The sequence below is a fragment of the Bactrocera dorsalis genome, chromosome 5, assembly GCF_023373825.1.
Source record: "Bactrocera dorsalis isolate Fly_Bdor chromosome 5, ASM2337382v1, whole genome shotgun sequence".
NCBI classification, from domain to species: Eukaryota; Metazoa; Arthropoda; class Insecta; order Diptera; family Tephritidae; genus Bactrocera; species Bactrocera dorsalis.
In genome coordinates this window covers 35,088,053-35,114,349 of record NC_064307.1, presented here as the reverse complement: position 1 = coordinate 35,114,349, position 26,297 = coordinate 35,088,053, and the positions used below count along the sequence as shown (strand labels likewise).

Below are 26,297 nucleotides of genomic sequence, written 5' to 3'. Positions count from 1 at the left end.
TAGTAATGATTTTGGAAATCTTTTTATAGCAACTAAATCATTCATATGTGGCCATACCCAACCCCACCAACACATATGCGTACGGCAGACATTAATGATGAAAGTGTCTGCCGAAGTTCTAAGCGTTCTTTTATTGCCAATATTCGATGTGCATACAGTGCCGAATTTTGTGAGTACATTTTACTACGCGTAGGACTTTAGCCTGTGCTTGCAATGGTAATAAGTAATTTGTATCTGGTATCGATTAGTTAAGCTCTTTGGACCGTACTTCTTAAAAATTGGTTGGACGCTTAAATCAAACAAGACAGATCAATCAAATTCTTGCGTCAAAAATATGAAATTAGGCACTCAACTTTATGAAAAGAAAATATGTACGTGCATATGTTCTGTCCTGTATCTAAAAAAAACCCTAGTATAAATACTGATATGTTCAATATAATTCAATATTCTAGCAAAATATAGGTGCTGCAACCGTGAATTACAGTCAGGGAAATACCGATTGAAATGCTAGAGGAATATTAGGTGTCAAATTTAATTGAAAGTCCTGGGATACGTGATTTTATAATCCATTCTCCAATTTTTACAAACACTCATATAAAGCCCTTTATACCATGAACGTGAACAAAACTATTATACTGTGTAGCAACATCTTGCAAGATGTCTCGGTGGGAAGGTTGCGTTGTATTTATTTATAAAAGACTTGTAACGGCATTTCAGCTAAATACTCAACCCTGCAGACATATGTCCGTCTGCTGAAAGTGCATACGAGCACAGAATTTTCTCATTTTTCACAATGCTGCATCAGAGTGAACACAGTAGTATAAATGAATCATCGACAGTGTGAATGAATTCGCACTATTGTGTATGTGGACCGGCAAAAAGTTGTGGAAAAGCGTTGATAAATGGTTGATAAATGGAAAATCACCGACCGTCAATAACTTTGCAAATACTTATGGTAGTCCAGACAGCATGAGCATTTAATTGCGCAACGAAGACCCAAAATGAAATAATAAAAAAGAACTTAGAAAATTAAGTTGACTGAAGAGAGTCCGTTCTTTCAGAATAGGCAAACGCGTCAAAAATTTTTTTTTTTAATTCCAAGTTATATAAAGTTTAAACACGAACAAAAAAAAACGGAGACCAGTTTTGGTACTTTGCAATACCAAATGGAGTTCAGTTCCTAGGTCCAAGAGAAGTAGTTATCCTTTACCTTGCGCTTTATGTGAATTTTAACAGACTCTGCGGCCTCATTACCGATGCCTCCTTCAGTGTGTGATACAGGGGAAACTCCAGATGATTATAGCGTAGTTTTGCTAATTGGGGACAAGTGCACAAGGGATGCTCCATTCTTTTCCTGGCTCCTTGTTCTAGACATTTCCTATATAATTCTCAATCTATCAGTCCCATTCTTCGGGCGTGTGTCGTCACCAGACAGTGAGTAATTTGTAAACCAATCATGCTCCTACAGTCTCTTTTATTGTGTGCCAACATATGACTTTGGCAGTTTTGCACCTAGGTAGCTTATTCCGCCGACTATGCGTCTGTCTAGATTGTTATATAGACAACCCATGGGTATCCTAATGTTGATCACTTTTGTGGATGTTAGACGTATACCATTCTTAGAAAGCTCGTTCACTATTACCTTTCCTCGATACCTCTGTGACCTGGCACATAGTGGAAGTAAAGTTGCTACTTCTGGCAATTTTTTCCACTGCCTCTCATAACACTTCTGACCGAAATGCGATACGAGGTTACTCCTTGATTGCTGTTTGGCTGCGTTGACTATGGCGTTGCTTGTTAGTGCATTAGCAGCTAGCTCTGCGGCTTTTGCAATAGCAAAGACCTCAGCTTGAAATATAATGCAGTATATTCGGCAACTTAAAAGCATAGCTTTATATAAACTGTACAGGGTATAATTAAACAACTTCTGTTGACAATGAAAATAGCAGCAATTATTTTATTGCACTACCAGTTGAATGTAATGTTGTATTAAAGTTGCCACGAAGATTGTAATACTCAGAAGGCTTTTTTATTTGATGAGAAATATTCATGGAATTTAGCACATCGATTCTAAACCATCAGTCTGTCCACCTGTCTATATGCAAACCAGTTGCACAATTTTTGAGATATTGTACTGAAAATTTGTATTTGACATTTTCTATCCGAGAAGCTGCTCATTTATCGAAACATCGAACAATTTCTTTATGCTACAGCTGAAATACAAACTAAACGACTGGAATCTAGTGCTTGTATTTTGTATTTGTCAAGGGCACAGAAAGTTAATGCTTTTTGTTGTTACATTATAAAACAAGGTGTGTTGCGAAACACCGCCCAAATTCTATCTTCGCATTACAAAATTCACTTCTCATATTTTCTTAAACTTGAAGAAATTGCAAAGTTAGTACACACGGGCAGTTAAAGGGTGAAGCATGAAGCCATAAATATAAAACCTTTACAACACCCATAACTTGCTGGCTCAGTCAGCGCCCATCAAAAGGATGTTGCCAGCTGTTGGTCTTTTATGGCTGAATAATGCCGCTTGCTACAAGAAACTGACTCTGCTTGAATGAGATAATATTGCCAAAACTTTTATGAGGCGATCCAAATTTTAAACGCCTTTAATCTGTTGCCTCGTGTCATATATAAATGTATTCAAAGAATAAGTGCTGGCTGGTATCACTCCAGTTTCATTTGTAAACACAAATCATTCAAATTTAATAGCGACCTTGCAGCTGTCAAATTTTTTAATTGTAAAGTTACTCGCTGCGTTTCGCTCGTTGTGCAAAGCAAATATTTACGACCGAAGTGTATAAACACACAACACAACACATAAGCAAGCACTTTAGTGTGTTCGTTATTACCGAAGTTAATTTATTTTAACAAGGGATATTTTGATATTTTGCATAGGGAAAGAAAATCTATAAATTTGAACTTTCCAAAATGAATCTTTCTGTTGTATGAAATAGGTCCTAAAAATATTGTTTTGAAGGTTATACAATGTCAAAGTTGTATATTCAATGTTTGGAATATTCATACAAGTGTTTTACCATATACAAGGTGCGTTCCAAAGTAAACAGCACTTAAAAAAAAACAGAACAAATGGTTTTTTCGGCAAAATCAATTTATTTTATTCAAAATAGTATCCTTCTGCTTTAATACAGCTTTTTGCACGGTCCAAAAGCATGTCGAACGAGTGTTTTAGCTCGCTGGCCGGTATGGTTGCCAGTATGTCGGTGCAAGCCTTTTGAGTGGCCTCTACGTCTGCATGAGGCTTTCCTCTCATGGGCAAATGCATTTTTCCGAAAAGGAAGAAGTGGCACGGTGCCATATCAGGTGAATACGGGAAGTGGTTCATGGTTAAAATGTGATTTTTGGTCAAATAATCGTCCTTCGAATGTTGGATTCTGAACAATTTTTGGAAGTCAGTCAATTTGTGCCGAACAAACCGTGCACACACCTTTCGTAAGCCCAAATGTTCGGTCAAAACGCAATAAATCGATGTTTTCGAGATGTTCAATTACATTTCGATGAATTAAAATGATGATTTCAGATGATTTTTGATGAATTCACGCACAGTTTCGATGGAATTTCCGGTGATTACGGATTTTGATTGGCCCATATGTTGATCTTGATTTATGTCCTTACGACCACTTTGAAAACGTTGAAAGCACTCGTGCACTCAGCTACGGAATAGGCAATCATCGCCATAAACTTGTTTCATCAATTGAAACGTTTCGGCGAAAGTTTTACCAATTTTAAAACAAAATTTAATGTTGGCTCTTTGTTCGAAGCTCATTTCCGCAACGTTAGCACAAACATACTGACACTTTAAACGCAATAAATTCACTTCAAATCAATGAAATGTCATGAAATTCTCACTGAACAATCGATAAAAATAGCAGATTGTAACGCATTAGTTGACATATAGATGGTGCTACTAGTGGCGCTAGAAAAGCTTCAAAAAGTCCTGTTTACTTTCGAACGCTCCTTGTACATTATGTGTTGCTCATACTTCATGGTGTTTTCTATGAGTATACGAGTACGTACATTTTGTGCACAACTTCAATTGATTGTAATTTTTATAAGAATTTTGTATGTTGCAGATTTTTTTTTTTTGATTTGAAGGACTTCGGATAACGAATACACTAATGTACAAATACATTTGCATATATGTATGTATATACCGCACAATTGCAATTACCTTAAAGTATTAAAAGCCATGCACCAAATAAGCAGTATTGTCGTTTTAGGAAAAGCAACAGCAAATATTTGTTCCGTGGCTTTTTCCCGGTTCCTCTTTCTATAAGTTTGTCATGATAGACATAATAATGGCTCCCAGTGTGTTTGGAAGATAAAGCATACAGAAAACAAATACCAGGAAGCCATTTCTAGCAAGCAAAAGCATTTAAAACATATAATAATGCATTCAAAAGGATTCATTATGGTTTCCATTCCTTCCTGTAATAACGCTCGTTATCATCACGGCTAGAAAAAAAATGTGGAATAAGTTATGAGGCACCGTTGACCTTGATATATATAAGGTCTAAATATACCATTAAAAGTTATACACTGGTAAAGTTGTACAGCATATGTTCGGCGCATTCATACAAGTGACTTACACATTATACGTTGCTTATACGACGTGGTGCACTACATGAATACAACAGACTTACGTTTAACTGCGTATAGCTTTTAAAAGAGTTTTTAAAAAAATTATTAAAACATTTTTTAGAATTTTGCATTAGAATGTTATTATTTCATAGTCGTGGCTTTAATTTCTTTTGAGATAAATCAACGGTTTGTATGGCAGCTATGTGCTATAGTGATCTTATTTGAATAATTATTTCAGAGATAATGCTGTTGCCACTGAAAATAATCCCCGTCAAATCTCGTGAAGTTATTTTGTCAAATAAGAAAGCTTTTCATGCAAAAAATTGGTTTTGATCTTTTTGTTTGTATGACAGCTTTATGCTATAGATATCTTTTTTGAATAATTATTTCAGATACTATACCTTAGTTATTGAAATTAATCCACGTCAAATTTGTGAAGATAGCTTTTCAAATAAAAAGGTTTTCCGATCATTCAGTTGTTTCAATATCAGCGGTTCCGACAAATAAGCAGTTTCTTGTGGACAAAAGGACATGTGCAAAGTTTCGGATCGAACCTGTGAAATAAAGAACACCCTAATGCACTTACGGGGACCGTGTGAGATTTAGTCAACAGAATTTGCAGCGCTCAAGTGCAAAAGCATGTGTGTGTATGTGCGATAGTGTGTGCGCGCACCGGTTTATTGCACTCAAAAAGTCGAAATGAGAAAACTTACGTATTTAGATGGCCAATGTAACTTAGTTGCCATAAGGGACAGGGCATAAAGTGCAATATTGAAAGGAAACCGTATTACAAACGTATTTAATCATACCTATATACATACAAATTTATGTATGTACACACTTTTAAATAATTTCACTTTGCCCGCGTGTAAACGCTGTCTTTTCGAGCAACAGCAGTTAGCTCCGAAAATATTTTCTATGCCGGAATTGATGGCAATGCTGAACCACGTGTGTTCTTGGCTAAATGAAAATCCGCCATTACTAACACAAATCAGCACACATACACACATAAATAAAAATGTGTGTGCTTATGTGAAATGAAATAAATCGCTTTTAAATGCTCGACTCGAACAATATTGAAAATAGCATGGCGATGGAAAATTATTTCGATTTGGCTATAGCAATAACAGATAACAGTCGAAAGCTGGAGAGAAACGTTCGAAAATATAATTGTCTATTTCAGCTGTTCTTGTTTTGTTTTATGGTAGTTATAGGCTAAGTGGGAGGTGCTAACGAAAATATTTCCAAAATTCAACTTATAAATGCCAGATTTAGAAATGCGTGTGTATGTAACAGGTTAATTTATTCCTATTAGTTTAACAAAGAAAAAAATTTCTGTTTTCTTTGAAAGAAAAATACATTTTTTTTCACACACCTGTGTAATACTCGTATACACGTGCTATATGCAAATATTGTAATACCATAACTGATATATCAAATTAGAAATTGTAGAAATACTTCAATTTTCAAATAGAAAGTAAAGAAAATTTAATTTCTTGCCACTAAAAGTGAATGAATGTGAGGAATTTTTAATGAAGAACCAATTTTCATATTACCATATAAATGTTTGCCCAGGAAAAATAATATTGCACACTGGAGTGTAGCGATATCGTATTGAAGGAGGAGTAAGTGGGTTATAAGCATCGTACTTCTGGGATGGCATCAAATTTATTATTATGAAGGTAGAAAAAAGCACTGATAAGAATAGAATAGAATAAAGGCTGAGAATAGAGGGGTTGATGCACAAGCTACGCAGAAAAATTAACTTTTTGAACATGCACTGATATTTCTTGCAGTCTTGGGCGATTTATAAACATGATGTTAGTTAACAGGTTATACACAGTTAACAGAACGAAAAGAAAGCGCAAAAAATATTTATAAGTAAGAAAAAATTTTCGATTAATTATTAAAAACAAGAAAAAAAGTTAACTTCGGTTGCACCGAAGCTAAATACCCTTCACAGGTGCATTTCTGTTAGTAAATATGTGTTCAGTTTGGAAGCTATATGCTATAGTAATCCGTTCTGAAAAATTTTTTTGAAGATTATATTGTTGGCTTAGAAAATAATCTCTACCAAATTTCGTGAATATATCTGGTCATATGTGAAAGTTGTCCATACAAGCATTTGATTCCGATCGTTCAGTTTGTATGGCAGTTATATGTTATAGTGGTCCGATATCGGCAGTTCCGTTAAATGAGCAGCTCCTTAAAGAGGAAATGACGTTTGCAAAATTTCAAAGCGATATCTTCATAACTGAGGGACTAGTGCGTATACATATATACAGACAGACAGACGGACGGACATGGCTAAATTGACTCAGCTCAACATACTGATCATTTATATAAATTATTCAAATGTATTATTCAATTTGAAGTTATTTTATTTGCCGTCATCACGGCTTAGTTGTCAAGTATAAAGTGCCCATTAAATTATTCCTAACTTCGCTCAAGCCACCAACCCGCATCGCGTTGTAGCTCCTCTGCTGACGTTTTGCTGACCTTGCGCCTCGTGCATGGTGTTTGTTTACTTAGATGTCTGGCCAATGTTCTCACGCAAAATGTGCTGACTTAGCGACATGTGCAGAGTGGTAGGCTCTTATTACGACGGGAATTAGGGTGTGTCGTTTCTTCGCGATAACTCCTCCCCTTCTAAATGGGGAACGTCCTCGGTCCTCAAAGAAGCGGTTTTAATTGCAGTTTCAACGGACCTGGCTATGATAATCTCTCTCTTGGTCCTCCTTATCCTGAGAAGGACGTAAACAGTGAATGCCATGATTAATAAGACACCAATGGCTGAGAAACATGTAACGTGGCCATAATGGATTGATCGCTGCAGGTGATTGATCCTTTGAACATTCTCTAGATTCACATGGTGAAGGTAAGAAGCGCTTAATATTTCTGTGTGCTGCGTCAAGTTGATTGTAGAAGCCCATGGAGTTTCAGGTTTTAGAGGCAATGTAGAATTTTCGTTATAAAAAGTCGTACCATTAATCTTTACGTTGTTTTTGAAGACCACGAGGTATGTTCCGTTGACCGTAATAGGGACCTCATTATTTTCCTCGATGACAGCCAATTGGTCATTGATGACAACAAGGCCGTCACTTATCGGTGAAATTGGTGTGAGGTTGTTAAATGTTGTACTGCAATTAGCGGTGTTGCGAGTCAGTAGTTGCAGAGCGCATGATGTAGTCGGAGATGGTAAGCAAAACGTTGGTGTTGTGTCGCTGCAGTTCTTTACGGCTACGGTATGGTTATAACACTTGGCTAAGATGGATTCTTCTAGGTGCAGGATTTGGTGGCCATGAGCTACCGGTAAAATAGTAATTTTCTTACATCTAAACATAGGAATCGGATATCTTATTAAAAAGTAAATTATGTTATTATACTGTAATATCTTAATTCTAGCTACTGCCATAACATCGGCCACGGTAAGGTCAGTGAAGTGCTCGTCTCCTGTTATGAAATTTATTTCGTTACTGTCTAAGAGAATGGGACTTAAGACCCCAATTTTGGCGAAAGTGACAGCTGTTATATTGTTATTTAATTCTGTAATAATTGCTCTGTTTCTAGCCAGTAGTATGTCATAAAGGTGACCGGTGTTTATTTCTCTTTCTTTTGTTAATTTCAGGATTTTATTTACTGTAATGGTAAGGTTATTGATTTCTTTCTGTACTTGAGTGTTTATGGTAAACTGTCTGTCCTGCGAGTTAATTAGCTGTTCTTCTGTGCTAGTTAATCTATTGAAGTCGTCATGGTCAGGAGTTCCAGCAATGTATTTCAGGACTGTCCCTAGGGCATTCAGGCTTCTCGCCTGTCTGTGGTGAGCGTTTATAATTTGTATCAGTCGACTTATCTGGTTTATGTCCGCGTCTAGTAACTTCCTCATATGTGACTGAGGAAAGTGGTCTGTGGCGTTAATTGTCTCGTCTCTCAGTAATTCGTAAAGTGTCAAGTTGGTAACATGCTTGATGTGTCCTGAATTTTCCCGAATTACAAGGTCCTCACCGACCACCGGAATGTACCTTGCATTGGTATAGTCGATTAACCTTCCTGTCGTTACCGATATTGATATGGCCAAAATTATGAAAATCCTAAAAACATATATGAAATTTTTTGTTAATTGTTTATCATTAGAAACGCCTAGGTTCTAGATTAAGTTTAACGAAGGTTGTCCTTATGGACCCTTCTCCCTTTTATTAAAACTGTTGTACCCATGTCTTTTTCCACCTCTTCCTCAGTATAAAGAGGCGTAAGCTTATTGCCTAGTCTCCTGTTATTTTTAACAAGTACTTTTTCTCCAACAGGGAACTCCCTATCCTGCCTGTTCTTATTATGAGTTGTTAGTTCTCTTTCCTGTGCGTTTCTTAAGCGGCATGGTATTTGGTTGTCATCTTTAATTGAACGAAATACGGTAAGGGGCTTCATCCCCGTTACTGTGTGAATGGACCTGTTATACTCAATCGTAGCTAAAAGGACAATTTCCTCAACATCATCAAGATTTTTGTCAAGTTTAAGGCATCGTGCTATTTCCATTAGTGTGCTATGAAATCGCTCCACCTGACCATTTGATGTACTATGTAGTGGTGGAGCATTCGCAATGTCGATATTGAAGTGATTCTTTAATGTAGCTTTGATGCTGTGTGAATTCAGCGACTTCTCATTGTCGCAATAAACTATTCGAGTACCGAAAAACATGTTGAGTAACTGAAGGAGCTGTGGTTTGACATCTACTATCGTTCTTGATTTCAACGACTGTACTATCGCAAATTTTGAAAACTTGTCGATGCACGTCAAGAAGAACTTGGACCCGGTAGAAAATATGTCAATGTGAAGAATTTCTCCACAATATGTTGGTATGGGCGTTTGAGCAATAAGCTGCTTCTTTGGGTGCCGATCATACTTCGCCCGCGAGCAAGTTCGACAATTTCCCACAAATTGTTTAACTTTTTTCTCCATTTTTGGAAAGAAGTAATCCTCTAGAATTTGTTTTGTGTTCTCCTGCGCTGCTCGATGCGCTCTGTTATGTTCTGCAGCGATAATTTCCTGCTGCTCATTCGGATTCGAAATGTCGTTAACGAATTTCTCCGTATGTCTGAATTTAACTGTTGGAAACATTTCGACCAGTTCGTGCTGAAACTGTGCAAGTGCATGCAGATCGCAGTGTATTGCGTTTACTGCTGTTGTGTTTACGGCCTCCTGTAAAAGTTCTAATAAATCCTTTTTTTCTCGGTAAGAAATGATATGCCTTGTCTTTTTTCCAAAAATTATAAAAGTTTTTCTTTGAGGTTCTGTACCTACCTCCACAATAATCTGGTTGCGGAAGCAATTTACCGGTTTTTCCGATCTTTCAATTGTATGGGTTGATGATTCCTCGCTATGAATTGTCTCGATGCTCGTGTTATCTAAAGCATTTATATGTTGCCTAGATAGAGCGTCTGCCACCACATTTTCCTTTCCTGGTTTGTAGATTAGCTTTGCGTTGCATTCGTCTATGAAGGCTTTCCATCTTTTAATTTTCGAATTAGGATTCCTATCCGAAACCGCAAAGGTCAGCGGCTGGTGGTCAGTATAAACATTAAGTTTTGTTACGCCGTACAGGTAGTTTCTAAGAGCTTTCAATGCCCATACAATAGCTAACAATTCCCTTTCATTGGTAGCGTAATGCTCCTCGCTCCCGGACAGAGTGCGAGAAATCATGGTAATCGGTTTGCCCTCCTGAGAGAGGACGGCGCCTATAGCATGAGCCGACGCGTCAGTAGTTAGGTCGAATTGTTTGTTAAAATCTGGATACGTCAGGGTTACATCCTCTGACGCTAAAATTTCTTTAATTGTTTCGAAGGTCTTTTTCTGTTCGTCCGTCAAATCAATTCTGATTTTTTTTGATTGGGACGCAGTAACTCGACCGTATTCGCCTCTCATGATGCTCGACAATGGTTTTGATATTCTAGCGAAATCCCTTATAAAACATCTATAATAACCCGCTAGACCTAGGAATGATCTGAGTCCCCTTAGAGTGGTGGGCTCAGGGAAACTTCGTATTGTGTCGACTTTGTCTGGACACGTTTTTATTCCTCCTTGTGAAACTAAGAACCCCAGGTATTCGACCTCAGTCCTAAAAAATTTGGATTTTTCAACTGACACTCTCATGTTGGCCCTAAATAATTCATTTAAAATTGATTCTATATCTTTCAGATGCTGCTGTTTGTTTTCCGAAAAAATAATAACATCGTCTACATAGACAAAACAGCTTTTCCCAATATGCTCTCTTAATACGTCGTCTATGGCGCGTTGAAAGATGCTCGGCGCGTTTTTTAATCCAAAAGGTAACCGGCAAAATTCATACTTGCCATTCTTGACAGAGAAAGCTGTTTTTTCCCTATCACGCTCCAATAGTTTAATCTGATGGAAACCAGATTTTAAGTCCAAAGTGGTGAAGTATTTACTACCACCCAAATTGGAAAGAATTCCTGTTATGTCGGGAATTGGGTATTTATCACCGATAGTTTTTTCATTGAGTTTCCGAAAATCTATAACTAATCTCTGCTTCGCCTGTCCGTTTTCGTCTACCCCCTTTTTCTTTACCACCCATATAGGGTTGTTAAAGGGTGATCTTGATGGCCGGATAACTCCATTTGCTAACAAATCCTTGATTTCTTTGTCCACGAAATCCGCTACACTCAGTGGGTACGGGTATAATCTTGAGTAAACTGGTGTTTCGTCCTCCGTGCGAATTGTTGCTATCACCTTTGTATTGTACGGTAGTGCCTCATTGGGGTCAGCAAAAACCCTATTCATCCTTTTGATCATTCTAGAAAAATCTTCCCTAACGTCTGTTGGTACTAGATTTGTTTGAAGCCTAAGATGGCTTACGTCATGACTGGAAATGAAGAAGATTTCCTCCTCACCAAAATCATGATTTATTGTATTCGATTTAAGGTCAATGTTCGCATGGACCCTGTTTAGTATGTCGAGCCCAATCACGCCATCAAATGATGTTAAGTCCGGTAAGATGAAAAATTCTGCCACTACGCCAAATATTTTCATGTAGCATTTTTCCATGATAGAAGTAACCCCGTGAATAGATTTTACAGAGAATGTGTCCCTGAAATGTTGTGTCCTTAAAGCCGGTGTTGGTTTCATATAACTCCTCGACGCACCAGTATCGATAAGGAGTTTCACTTCTTTCCCTCCTAGGAACTTTGAAATCCAGGGTAGGAGGGACCTTCCCCTAAAAAATTAAGTTGATCTAAACTTACGTCATCCGCCGCTTGTTCGGCTTCTGCACCGTACAATGATTCACTCTGTAGCTCAACTTCCTCCTCCAGATGATTAACACGTTGGATCTTTGGTCCTGTGTAACGTCCAGAATTTGCTGGACGTTTTTGTTGATAGCCCTGTTGCATTCTATTACTGTTTCCTTGATAGGCACCTCGGTCTCTGTCAAACGATTGGTGTTTAAATTTCGATAAGGATGGATCAACGTCCATTGGTTCCGCTCTGACTAGTCTGTCGTTGTCACGTCCGTTATTTACCCTTTGATTTTCCGTAAAATGAGGTGCATGTCCGGGTTTGTACTGCCTATTACTATAGTAGTGTGGGCTCTTATGAGCTGAGGGTGGATCATAAGTGTTTGTCCTATGGTTGTTCTGGCTTGAAATTATATTATTATTTTTTTTAATGTGGTTGCCCTCGACGTTCCTGGCAGCAAAATTGGCCGCGAACGCATACCGCTCATGGTTTGAGTCTACCTCCTGTGCTAAAGCAAGAGCAGACGGAAGGTCAGACGGCCGTGAGGCGAAAAGAATGTCGCATAAGGGCTTCCTTAAGCCGGAAATGAAAACTCTTAGGGCATCTGCCCTATATTTCTCGTTTATAATTTCTGCCACGCTACTCTCGTAAGACATTATAGTCTTATTAGCTAGTAACGTTAGCTTCTTTTCTACCTCATCGTAGAATTCCAGACAGGACCTAGAACCCTGTCTTAAGGTAGATAATTCCTGCTCTATAAGATATACGGGACGTTTGTCCGCGTACGTAAAGTCTAAACGTGCTATAATGGCATTAAAGTTCAGCACAGTACTAAACGATGAGAGGACCGCATCGGCAGCCCCTCTTATTTTGTTCCTCAAAATGGTAACTGCTTGGTAGTGTCGTTCACTGCCATCGTACCTTTTGAACAGTTCATAAGCGTTATGCGCCGCCTCGCGCCATGACACATATGTGCCTATGTGACCATGAAATTCTGGAAGTGATTTGATAGCATCAAGCGTTATGTCACATGTCACTAGTGGATTTACAGATACTTTAGATATTTTTCTACCTTTGGCCTGCTGCCTGTCACCTGGTTTTGGATTGCTCCTAACTTCCTATCGAACTCCAACCTTTGTGCTGCCAAAGCACTTCTAACTTCCGCCTTAATTAACTCGGTTATTTGTTCCGTGTTCATATTTGCTTTCTGACTTCCTAACTTTAAATTTCTAAAAAGGTCTTCCAGACCTTCACTCATTAATTTTTGTTCTGTCACTTTCCTTTATTTTATTCACAATTATTGCTATATTTATTCCAGGAAACGAGCATCTCACTTACCCTTCCATTGGATTTGAATAAATTAAAATTAGGTTCAGGTTCTTCCGGTTAATTGATCGGGCCAAAGGTTGTCTCTTCTTTAAGTCCACGCTGAGTCCAAGTAGTTGATTGTTGTCGATTTTAAGTGAGCCAACTGTCGTAGTTACACGAGTCGAGTTAAGAACTTTATATTTTTCTATTAAACTTTTCACTCGCGAGCCCCACGTTGGGCGCCAATTATTCAAATGTATTATTCAATTTGAAGTTATTTTATTTGCCGTCATCACGGCTTAGTTGTCAAGTATAAAGTGCCGATTCGATTATTCCTAACTTAGCTCAAGCCACCAACCCGCATCGCGTTGTAGCTCCTCTGCTGACGTTTTGCTGACCTTGCGCCTCGTGCATGGTGTTTGTTTACTTAGATGTCTGGCCAATGTTCTCACGCAAAATGTGCTGACTTAGCGACATGTGCAGAGTGGTAGGCTCTTATTACGACGGGAATTAGGGTGTGTCGTTTCTTCGCGATAACTTGTATAAAACACTTGTATGAACGATACAGTAATTAGTATTTTTTTACTCCACTACTGGCTTGTGCATACAACATAAAAACATACCCAAATTTTGTAAGGACACTTATCACGTTTAATCGGATGTACTAATTTGTGCAGGCTTTTCGAAATATTATCGCCGAGCTCAACCCTTCCTTACTACTTTTTCTACTTTTGTTCACAAACTTAAAGATTCATAAAATCCTCAGGCTCGATTGACAGAACATAAATACGTCGGTTGCCTTTTATATTTAGAGTTGTCAACCCTGTGTTGCCATCTGACAAGTCACAACTTTATAGTAAAGTTTGTTATTCCTAATGTTATGGATATTTAGAACGTGTTGACTTACGAGCGCTACTTATGTTGTTTACAGTAACTTAAAATATTCATGTGTGCAAAAAAATGCAATTAAAGCCCAAACAATTTCGAGCGGCATGGATTATCTCAGCAAGACCCATTTCATCGAATTTCAATATCAATAAGTCAGTTTTTCAAAGCGTTTCATTATTTCAAGTACAAAATTGTCTTACTCCTCTCTCGGCAACCAAATGATATGTATATACATCCTCTAAATATAAAGAAAACTGACTGGTTAGTTAAAACACTTCAACTAAGTATCATTCCTATAACTACTTATATAACTTCTCTTATTTACTAAATATCAAACAAGTATTTCCAAAAAGCTTCCAATTTCTTTTCAAATAGAGTACCATCATCTCTAATCAAAGTATGTATGTAAACAAACTCATGCAACATCTAGTTTGTATGTAATAAGCAAACAAGCCTCATGTTGCACCAACGCACATATATTACATAAAATATTCAATGCCGGCGTAACCTCATAAAATTTATGTTTATATTTTCTGACTTCTTTCTTGATAAACGAAGGATTTACTCCGATTTCCAAGTCTTTTCCAACAGTTACTCTCCCAAGCTTTTGACGAAGTGAATTTATCACGTTGCCAATTACTGACATAACGTTTCGCACATTGCCAAAATGTCGAGTTTTCATAACTAAGTGCTGTGTAAGTGAGCAAGTGTGTATTTGCTTACTGTAAACGAGGAGTTTGTGCGGTTTTGCCTATTAAAATTTTAACGCAGACCAAGTTTTTTGCATAAAGTGGACAGTGAACGCAAAAAACCGGTTATTATTTATCAGAATCCTTAATCGCGTAATTGCGCTTTTTGCCTTGCTTACACTTCGCATATACTTTAGGAGCTTTATTTTCGCTTGCAGATGTGAAATTTATTGTACTACTTGACAAAACAAAATGTCTCTTCAATTACTTATACGCTACGACTTCCATTGCTTAAAGTACCTTAATATTTGTTTAATAATATAAACATAATAAAACTATTATTAAGAATATTATTAGCAAAATAAATCGCTTTGTCGCCTTCTTGCAATTACTTACCAAGATTTTAATATTCAAAATACCTGTAAAGTCGAGCGCATTTGAAAAAAGGTTTTCTATTTACCACACATATCGGGAGATACTGAAAATTTGTGTCCCCTTAAGTACCAAATTTTTTTATATTGATCGTAACAATCTTACCTGATTTTACTATGATATCTTACATATTGATCAATATATAAAAATAAAAGATTATTTCTTTATTGTCTTAAATGGTAAGAGAAGTTACGAGTCCTAAACTATCCACGCTGAGGCTGTTTATTAAAAAATACTCTAAGTTAGCTTTAAAAAATAACCTTTAACCTTTAGGAGGCTAGGTTATTAACTGAGTTCATAGTATCAAGGTAGTAGGACAATATTTTGATACGCTTCGATAAATATTATCCAATTAGTATTTGAGATATGGACATTAAACTAAATCACAAGAAACTCAGATATTTTCCAATATAAATAACATAGTTACCTGTTTAGGAAGAATCATAGTAACTGACTTAAAATATTTTCTTGTAGATCCATCAAAATGATCATATAGTAGTGGATTCTGACCCCACGTTCGTCGAACTACTCGTTAGTATATGGTCTAACCGCCACAATATTTTCTAAACGTGACCATGTAGGACATAAAATGAAGTGTTTTTGGCATGGCAAATTACTTTTTACAGGTAAGAATACTTCAGTTATCTCAACATTTAGAACTAATAATCGTTCAACTTACGTATACTGTTTCTGCGCTGAAATCATAAAACCAACAATGTTTGTACTTACCTGCGGATATCACATATTATCTCTTTATCATAACAACGAGCAATTAATTTTCGTTGCCGCATTTTTTCGTTCAGCAGGAGCGTCAGTGCTCCAAGAGGTTGAAGTGAGGTTTGTCTTCTTCTTCACTAGAGTAGAAATCGGGAAGCAGTTTTGTCTTCTTTTTGCTTTTTGACGGCAATTCGCGATGGCAAGTGCAGATCTCATCCCTCCAAAGAAGGCACGGATTTCATAAGGTAGGAAAAGTCAATCGACTTTGTCAAAATTCAGTCCATACTCCAGTTGAAATTGTGTTGGAGGTTTGCATGTGATAAAACCTCTGCTATAACTTCATCTAAGTGTACCATTAGAGTATGTTCGAATTAGTCAGATATTTAATACCTATTTAATCTCAAACTATTTGACTTTCACATTATAAGTCTTAAGCGGTTTTTCTATCGCAATAAAATAAGGCGAGAATATTTCAATTAGCATATTTTGACACTTCGCAACGGACCGGAGATTTAGCCTTACAGCATGAAAGCCCATTGGCTAATGTTCAATAGGAGTTCAGATCTCATACACTCTATTCTAAGCCGTAGGGTCTCACCGCGGCGCAGAGGTCGGTCGCCAACCATCTCCTGCTTGCTCCCAGCACTACTATTATAAACTGACTCCATACATAAAAACGCTATTTCAAATTTAAAGGGGAATGTTTTTTATCATTCGAAGAACATTCTTTGGTAATAAATATATGAAGATTATCTCTTTCAAACGTTGGCTTCATTTCACCATCAAAGAGTCGGTTACCTTCTCACCGGAACTTTTCAAGAGTCCATAGAGTGAAGTGATGTCGCTTGGGAAGATCCAACGTGGTCTATCTGGTCGAATACTATCCAATAATGAATTCTGATTCTGAAATTCTGAAGATGAGTGATGGTGTAGATAATAGTATCCCCTGTAAACCGATATATAACTATAAGTTGAGCAAAGCGCACGAAACACCTACTATACGGAATGTGAATTTCCATATTAAAATTGAACGATTTGTAAACGTTGTTCATAACTAAATCTTTCAATGATGAAACACGAACAAACTGAATAAAAGTGGCATGACAGTTTGAAGTACCTCTACTGTGTTCACCCGTTATTACTCTTGTAGAAGTTGGTGCTAGATATTAAATTTATCTCTTTATTATATATTACTTACAGTTACAGAATTATGCTTCAATAATTTTTAAAAGTAATTAATCCAAAAATAGTTTTTTACATTATTATTTATTAATCAGCAAATCTATTCGGCTTACAGTGTTCATATTATAGAATTTGTATAACAATTAATTGCATTCCATCTACTTACTAAGTTCAGTGCAAATTTTGTTGCCTGGAGATGACAGTGGACGTATGCTGCTAACACATTCTGCAAGTATGCTATCCTAATGGGATTGTGGAAGCACCAGCTCATAAGTCACTTTAGTTCCAACAACCTAATAACATTGAACACACAATTACAGAAGACAAGAAAACCAGAATCCCAGAAAAAATGCAGACTATTAATTATTTTGCTTGAATATGGTAAATTGATACTCGTGTATAAGAAAAGGGTGGTAAAATTGAATACAGACAACAAGAATTGTGTAAATGAAAATCAGACAACAGAATGCACCAATAGAAAGTAGCCAAAGTTCAGCACATAACAAAGCAAAACTAGTCGAAGACCAATAGTTAGCACGGCGTGTAGCGGTGCATGGCACGTATGCCAGGGCCAGGAACACAGTGTGAGTGTAAAATAACGAAAAGGCGTACCGACGAAGTGCCATGGACAAACTAACGACGAAATGCAAGGCTGTACGGTACTTATGCTCAGCACCAATTTCAGTGTGAGATAAAAGAATTTCATGCCACTTAATGCAACCAAATCGGTGCGAATATCCTCAAAGAAACGTTTCACCTCAGTACACCAGGACTACTCCAGGCCGGATACAATGTAACGGTCAGCAGTAAAAGTACGCGACATGGGCGAGCAAGAGAATTTTACTACAATAAGACAAAGAAAAGCAGACGAGACATAAAATTGCCGGCTATTACTCACCAGGAGAACTAAATTATATACCATTACCTAGGGATGTGTAAACTCACTTAAGACTACGTGGCAATTGCATACAAATGAAATACAAATTATTCGAGAAGGATATCACCGTGATGAGCGATATGGCGCCGTCAATGCGTGTGCAGAGCTCACATAAGTTCCGGTATTGTTTGCGGCGTGTCGACCAGTACATCGCAGGCATACGCTCTGTCGGTCAGTCGGGCATAAAAAGCAATTAAAATTGCGAGGCGATATTTGGAAGTGTGTAACGTAAGCTCACCATGTCCTTGAACTTGAATAAGTTATCGCTAAGCTGCGTAAATTTCGCTGCCAAACCAATACTAGCAATCAGAACTAAAACATCCATATACATAATTCCAGATAAAAGAGCAGTGTATGTCTTGGTACTTTACCCCAAATAGCCAGTAGTACGGAGTATGAGAAAATCATAAATAAGTGCTGATTAGTCAGAATAAAGAAGTTCTCGATTGGGTCCTCGGTCTGGGGACAATAGCTGGAATCGTGTATGTTAGATAAAATAGTCAGCAGATGTTCGCCTGAAAATATAAAATATAAATTTAGAGAAAATCACATACGTGCATATATAAACGAAGCAAAATGGCACCTCAAGAGAGATGTTGCGAATTGAAAAAAAAAATGTTTTGTTTCAGTTGAAAAATAGAATCGATCCAGCATTCCGATATTCTTAATAAAAAAATAAATTTCTATATACTGTCCATGCTTTTCTCATGACGCGAAATACAACTCTTGCAAAGAGTAATACCGAACGTTAATCAAATGGATGCAAAACGAGATTTCCACCGATTCTAATCTTCATAAAGTTATATATTTATACCCTGACCTGGGTATATTAAGTTTGGCACAAAGTTTGTAACACACAGAAAGAAGCGATAGGGTCTCCGACGCTATATATAAATAATCAGTATGTTGAGCTGAGTCTATTTAGTCATGTCCGTCTGTTTATCTGTCCGACTGTCCGTCTGTCGTCTGTCTGTATATACATATATGAACTCGTCTCTCGGTTTTTAAAATATCGTTTTGAAATTTTTGTAAATGTAATTTTCTCTTCAAGAAGCTGCTCATTTGTCGGAACTGCTAATATCGGACTACTATAGAATACAGTGGCCATACAAACTGAAAGATCGTAATCAAGTTTTTGTATGGAAAACTTTCACATTTGTCAAATGTTTGGTGTACTCTATGAGCAGAAGAACTCATTGATCGAAATTTATTTAAAAATAAAGCCGGTCATAATGTAATAGACAAGAGAAACGCTACAAGGCTATGATTTCTGACTTTTTCGTAGCTTAATGAGAGGGTGTTGATATGGACGATCTTGGGTTCCTTTCCTTTGGGGGCCCTACGTGCCATACAGTCAACGAAACAATCAATTTATTGAAGGAAACTTTTGGGGAGCGGGCTATCCCGCGTCAAGAACTTGTGCCTCCAAGATAAATCGCCAGATCTAGACTATTTTGTGTAGATTTATGTGAAGTCACTTGTACGCAGATAATCCTAAAGCGATTTACGTTTTGGAAGAGCGATAAAGTTTCCCAAAATCCCAAGAAATTTTCGATTATCCACGTACCTAGTCATTCCTTATATATTCGAACGTAAAATACCCTTTAAAACCTAGAATATAACCTATGCTTGAGTTCTTAATAAACGAAGGCATATCTTTATTGTCATACTGCTGATTGTAAGAGGTTTCAAATTCCTATGGGTGCTTGTCAACCTTTCATAATTGCATACATATGTAAGTGTATCGATTCTCTAAGTACTTAACACACACGTGGCACGCTCTCAGTCCCTATTTCTTTACTTGCAGCTACCCCCACTGTTATATATACTCTGTGTCATATCAAATGATCATTCAACCGAGTGACAACATCATGGCCACAACTGTCACCATTTTAATCCTGTACGCCAGACGTTCTTTCTACATTTGCGTTAAATACTCCGGCAAGTCGCACTCGATTTCGTACCAATCCAGCATCAATGTCGGCCTTTTGCGCGCCAATGCGATGACACTGATGCAAACCACAATAATAAACAGACGAAATATCAGCGGCTCTGGACAATTACCAAATGTATGCAGGAGCCGGTATGTGAGTAAGAGAGCAAGCGTCATTTTAGATGATTCAGGTCACAAAACGAAGGGCGCCGAATGAAGGACGGTGAATGATTGAGGAATGATGCAGACATGACAGAGACAAATGTTTATGTAATAACGAAGTTACCATGCAATTTAATTAAAGAATATATGTATGTTTCGCTTAGTATCTTGCCTGTGTGACTTAAACAAGAGAAACTATAACTTGAAACATTAAAATGATAGCCTAAAAGTCAAACGCAAAGCTCAAATTAAGTGCATGCAACCACTTGGAATTTTACATTTTCTACCTGAAAGTGATTAAGTTGCATCTGTCCTACACTCAGTGCTCTGTATGCAATTCTTTCTATATATGCTCTCAAGTTCTCGCAACTTACCAACACTGTCCAAGTTGTTTGTTTTGTGAATCACTTTGTTCATTGTCAATCCCAAGTCAATTGTTCTCGTTGTTATGAACAACAAACAACATAAGGTCCGTATATTTCTTCATAAAAACGTCAACTGCGGTGGGTTGGCCAAAGAACTCGGAGAAGAACAGCACTGGTTAATCAACTGCAATGTCACAAAAGAAAAATGTTGATTAGTGGAGAACAGTGTGCAATTACTTATCAATATCTAGTGTTATTGTGTTTGTGGTAAATATCTTAAGAGTCAATATTGATCTTTACGTGGGAGATGACGGACCTGTTTCCGCATACTTTGATATCGTAACCACATAGGCTTTTATAATACCTAAAAATTATCGTATTATAATTTTAGATGGCAAAATTTAGCTTTCTATTCGTACCAATATGCTTTTGATACATACAGATTTAATATATTGCTTCTTTGAAGTTGAAAATTAACTGTAAAAATTGTCTTAAACTGTTCAAAAGCTCAATAAATCGATAACTAATTACGCCACTGACATTTAGTTTTACCTCAGTGATAGGGGAACCTATGTAAAAATCGGACGATGGGCATAACACCGTCCACTTTTTGGTGATATAACATATCTCGGGACCCGACTCACCGATCTTGACCAAATTTGGTACGTGATATTCTTTTCATATTCCTTTGTCACAGTAGGAAAATCTGCGGAATCGTACAATAACCACCTCTACTTCACATATAACACAGTTTTAAATTTCATTTGATCCTTTCACTTTCCAGAACATTAAACAGGAAGCAATCGATATATCTCAATGAAAATAAGAGAGTGTGTTTTATTCACAACATTATATGTTTGTGCTGAAAGTAGATCCGACGTCCTGCGGTTCGCACTATATATTGTGGCTTGTTCGTGGCTTTACCTCTTATGGAACTGCAATAAGGTGGGAAACAGCGATGACGGTCTTGGGCCGTCCTGATGGACACTTAGATATTAGCGGTGTTATCCCCACTAGTAGGAATGCTGAGTCGATTTAACCATGACCGTCTGTCTGTCAGTATATTCTCGAAGTAGTCGCTTAGATTTTCAGAAATCTATCGGAAATTTTGCACAAGTATACCAATAACGAAGCAATATAGTATATAGCAGACATGTCCTTGTAGAAAAAAATTTTTTATTTGCGAAGATATATGCACAAAATTTGGCATGGATTATTGCCAAAGGTAACGGTACAATCTTCACAAAAATAACTTAGATCGGACCACTATAGCATATAGCTGTCATATAAACTGATCGATCAAAAACAAGTGCAAGTATTTTTTGCATTTGCAAACGGTATCATAGCTTCGCTGCCACGGAAGTTGAGTGTAACAGAAAAAATTGCATAAACTATTAACTAACTTATGAGCAAACAAACTAATTGTATAATTTACGGCTGAGGCGAATATAAATAAATTTCTTAAATTTTTTGCCAATATACACTAACAGTAACAATTCTAAAATTTCTTACATATAGTCAATGATCTTCACAGTGGTTGTTTACACTCAGTACTCGTTGCATAAACTAACTAATTGTAACTCATACATAAATAAGTGGAACAACTATTATTATATACGAGTATACATAATAACAAATGTGATATATACAAAAATACATTTACATACATACACACACACATTTTGACTTAGTTTGGAATGCCCACTCACAGCGCTTGGTTCGTGAGAGTGCTTTAACTCGGCATCCTACAAACGCACTCCACACTAGCACATATGTATCTACATGCAACTCAAACCCCTCGATCGCTTATTTTCTGTTAGCTGCCTCCTTGTTGCATCCACCAGCTTTCTTTATATACAAGTCTCGTTATCCTTGCTCATCAATGTTGCCTCGGCTTCGTTTTCTGTGAATACTTTGGGTCACCCATTGATGCCGCCATTGTCCACAACAACTACAACGTTCGTGCTATACTTTAGTTTGCTGTCCACCGTATCCTACAAAAGAAAGAAACAAGTAGAGAAAAGTTATTGAAAACCAGCAAGAAAGAAAGGCGAAGAAAACATTTCGAACACTCGTGATTGCAAACAAATTGCTACGGTTGTTGTTGTTGAGGCGAAATGAAATCCTTCTGTTAGCCATGCAGACACATTATGTGAATAAGTATTAGACAAATGGATAATGCAAATAAGCGACAGCTCATTGAACATTTTCTTGAGAAATAACTTATTTCCTTCGTTTAACTCACTCTTGCCTTCCTACACTGCATTCCAGCAAGCAAAGTTATGAAGATGGAAAAGTTTGTTTTACAAATTTTATTAAATGAACATGACACAAGAAGAATTTCGCTTTCGCTGTCTCTCTGCGCTTGGAAAAACCCCTACAAAGTTCGCGGTCCAAATTTAAAGTAAATAAACTGTTCGTTGTTTCCCAGAGTTGTATGAAAGAAGTGTAAATTAATTAGTGAAATTACAGACCGGAAGCTAGAGGGCGCGAGTTGAGTTGCAGCTAATTTGCAGTTTGTAATATTATATATTGCTACTTGTATAATAAGTGTAAATGAATAATGAGAAAAGGGTTATTGAAATCCTTGGCTCAGCGCTTATATCACGTTTTCAATTGTTTTTAAGAAAACAGCAGTGCTAAAATGGTTAAAACGAGAAACCTGACTACCTATTGACCTGTTGGACGCCAAAATTAAACACTCAATTACGCGACAGCTCATAAAAAGAGCAACTTATTAACATCATACTTGTATGTCAGACGTTGTATTGTTTAAAATATGGCCCAATTTTGATAAATGCAAATAAGTTCACCCTAATATAATAAACGTTTGGGTACGTACCATCATAGGTTTTGAATCCGCTCGGAATCAAAAGTACTTTTACAATTTTCTAAAGGTCAAATTTTAAAGTTGGTGTCCAAGTTCCTTACGTACAGTTGTAAACGAAACCAATGGTTTTCGCACAATGCAAGAAACAGCTGGTACGATGAGGAGTGCCTTTATGCAGCGGAGAGAAAACAGACTGCCTATCTCGCAATGTTACGATCGACCACAACATGTGCGGGATGGGATAGATACCGAGAGTTGAAGAGGGAAGCGATACGCATTTGCAGACAGAAAAAGAGAGAGACCGAAATGAGTGAGAATGAAGAGCTTGACAAGCTGGTTGACAGGGATAATGCTCGAAAATTCTACGAACGGATGCAGTGACTAACAGAAGGTTTCAAGATCGGAGCATACTATTGGAGGGAACACTTCTTCAGCCTGCTGAATGGCAGCTAAAGCACAACACCAAGAGAAGCCGAACCCGATTCCCCAATGGATGACGAAGGCGGAGACGATCCATGACCGACCATGAAGAAGTTCGAATAGCATTTACCCTTCTGAAGGACAACAAAGTGGCGGGGGCCGATGGATTGCCGCCGAGCTATTCAAACACGGTGGCGAAGAACTGATAAATCAGCTTCTTTGTAAAATATGGTCGAACGAAAGCATGCTCAACGATAAGAAGTTAAGTGTGCTATGCCCAATCCAGAATCCAGGTCAGAAAAGACCTCTCCGAGCCGTTCGATACCAAACGAGGATTCAGATAAGGCGACTCTCTTTCGTGTGACTTCTTTAACCTACTTCAGTAGAAATGCAGCTGCAGAACTAAACCGAGAAGGTACTATTCTATAAGAGTGTACAGCTACTGGCGTATGCTGATGATATTGATATCACCTAAGCCGCCTTGGTCAGGTACGAGGCCGATGTAAAACCTCTGCCGAACTTTGGGTCCGGCACCCGGCCGCAATACCAGTTGAGCCCATAGAACTCAATGACTGGTGACATGTGTCTTGTAAAACCTTTTACCGGGAATAAATATAAAGCCTATAATAATCACTTCACGATGAGGATTATAGCACTATTTCTGACATAGACTGTGCTGACATTTCAAGGCAAACCCAGAAAGAAAGACATAATGAGTATGGATTTTAGTCTAATCCCTACCCGCAGGGGGGTGTCACTGTAGGCAGTCATAACTTCGAAGATGTAGAACCAGCATTAGCAGCAACAACAATGACAGCCTCCAAATCCAACGCAGAATAACTCTTGCCAACAGGCGGTTCCTTGGATTGAGTAGGCAAATGACAAGTAAAGTCCTCTCTCGAGGACAAAAACCAAACCCAAGACTGCTATATGGTGCAGAGGCATGGAAGATGAGAACATCTGATGAGTCGGCCTTAAGAGTTTACGAGAGAAAGGTTCAATTTATGGTCCTTTACGCATTGGTCACGGCGGATATCGCATTAGATGGAACAATGAGCTGTAAGATATATATGAGGACATTGACATAGTTCAGCGAATAAAGAGATAGCGGCTGCGATGGCCTAAACAACTCTTAAAGGAACTGAACGCCCTGATACAGCTTAGTGCAATTGTGTTTCCACCTGCGAGCGGGTTAGCTCATCTGTGATTTTAGTTTCTTCTATTCCTATATGACGGATTACCTTGATTGTACTACCTGAGTTACCTACTTAGAATGTAGTTATTTAGTTTAAAGCTACCTTCCGTGTATGCATTACTGAAGTATAAGCCCACTCCGTCGGTGAATATGTAGACTTCGTCGTTGGAGTTGGTCAAAAATCTTTTTTTTCTTGATCTTTATAACAAAGTCAGTACTACTTTCGAATGTTTCAAGTTCTTCTGTGATACGCTGAGAGTAGTTTGAGACCGTAGTGTATTTTATAAAGCACATTCATTTAACATATTTGAGAAAACTCAAAACGGGTTTCTGAGATCTGAGTTTCGTACTATTAACTTTATTCCTATTCAGTGATGAAATTCGCTATGAATAACAAATTTGGTGCCAAAAATGAATAAAATGAGAAAATTATTACCTTTATTGGCATATATGTAATGTAAGGGTTTTAATATCCGGATAGGTTTCTTCTCATAATACCAGTTTTTGTGATTTTTCAATGTTTGCTTTAAAATTAGTTTTTCGTTCTTCATTCGAAATGTTATTTTTCCAACTTTGTCTTTTGCGTATACTTCCAAGGATAACACAATGAGATAGAATGTGGATCATGCTCCAGGGGAAAGTACAATTAACTACTTATAACTACGTGCAACAAATGGCTAAGCTTTTTGCTTTCTGTTGTTGGAAATGAGGCGATTAGTGCATTAAGTTTTAAGTGGTTTTGTGTGCCAACAAAAGACAACCGAAATTAGGTAAAGCTTAAGAGCTACTTTTGAAGATACCACGATGTTAAAATTTCTAATGCGCTTTTATGAATGTACGTTCATATAAATATGAGTGTAATTCACAAAAAGGGCTAAGTGAGTTGGGTTTTTAAACCTTTTTAGGTTATGCCAACAAAGTGATGGTTTTATTCTTGACTGCAAACGTGGTTCTCACTGGCCTATATAATTTATGGTTTCGCGAAAGCAAAGGTTAAAAAGTTTTCAGAAGAAAGCTTTCTTGAATTTGCTATAGTTAAGGAGCGCCAGTTGCTAGTCGAGCAGAAGATCTTGTTGCAGGGGTTTTCACGAAGTCAATGAAAGCCGCGCTGCTACCTCGGACTTCGACGAAGGATAAAAAGTTATTTAAGTTTAAAAATGAAATGAATAAATTCCCAAAAATTTCTTTTAGGGAAAAGTCCGATCTAGTAAAAAAAAATTTATGCATTGAATTGAACGTTTTATTTAGCAAAGTTAGAACTATCTGATTTATGTGAAAATGCTCCGTTTCGTTCGATAACTTGTTGGCATTTTGAATTTAATTTTATAATGCCACCCTCATAGCAACCCTAGCCTCTATTGACGAAAACTGTAGCAAACG

General features: G+C 37.4%; 2 protein-coding genes across 4 annotated transcripts in view; both read right to left on the bottom strand.

The window, feature by feature from the left end:
- LOC105221817 (neuropeptides capa receptor) overlaps window positions 1–26,297 on the bottom strand; it is a 157,258-nt gene that overhangs the window by 74,732 nt on the left and 56,229 nt on the right. The gene's annotated exons all lie outside the window — the stretch shown is intronic.
- Window positions 17,629–20,621, bottom strand: LOC125779002 (gustatory receptor for sugar taste 64f-like). The gene is made up of 4 exons (XM_049459272.1): window positions 20,482–20,621; window positions 18,384–18,527; window positions 18,251–18,324; window positions 17,629–18,175 (listed from the first exon to the last, which is right to left on the bottom strand). The coding sequence occupies exons 1-4, from the start codon at window positions 20,522–20,524 to the stop codon at window positions 18,017–18,019; spliced, it is 420 nt and encodes a 139-aa protein (XP_049315229.1). The 5' UTR covers window positions 20,525–20,621; the 3' UTR covers window positions 17,629–18,016.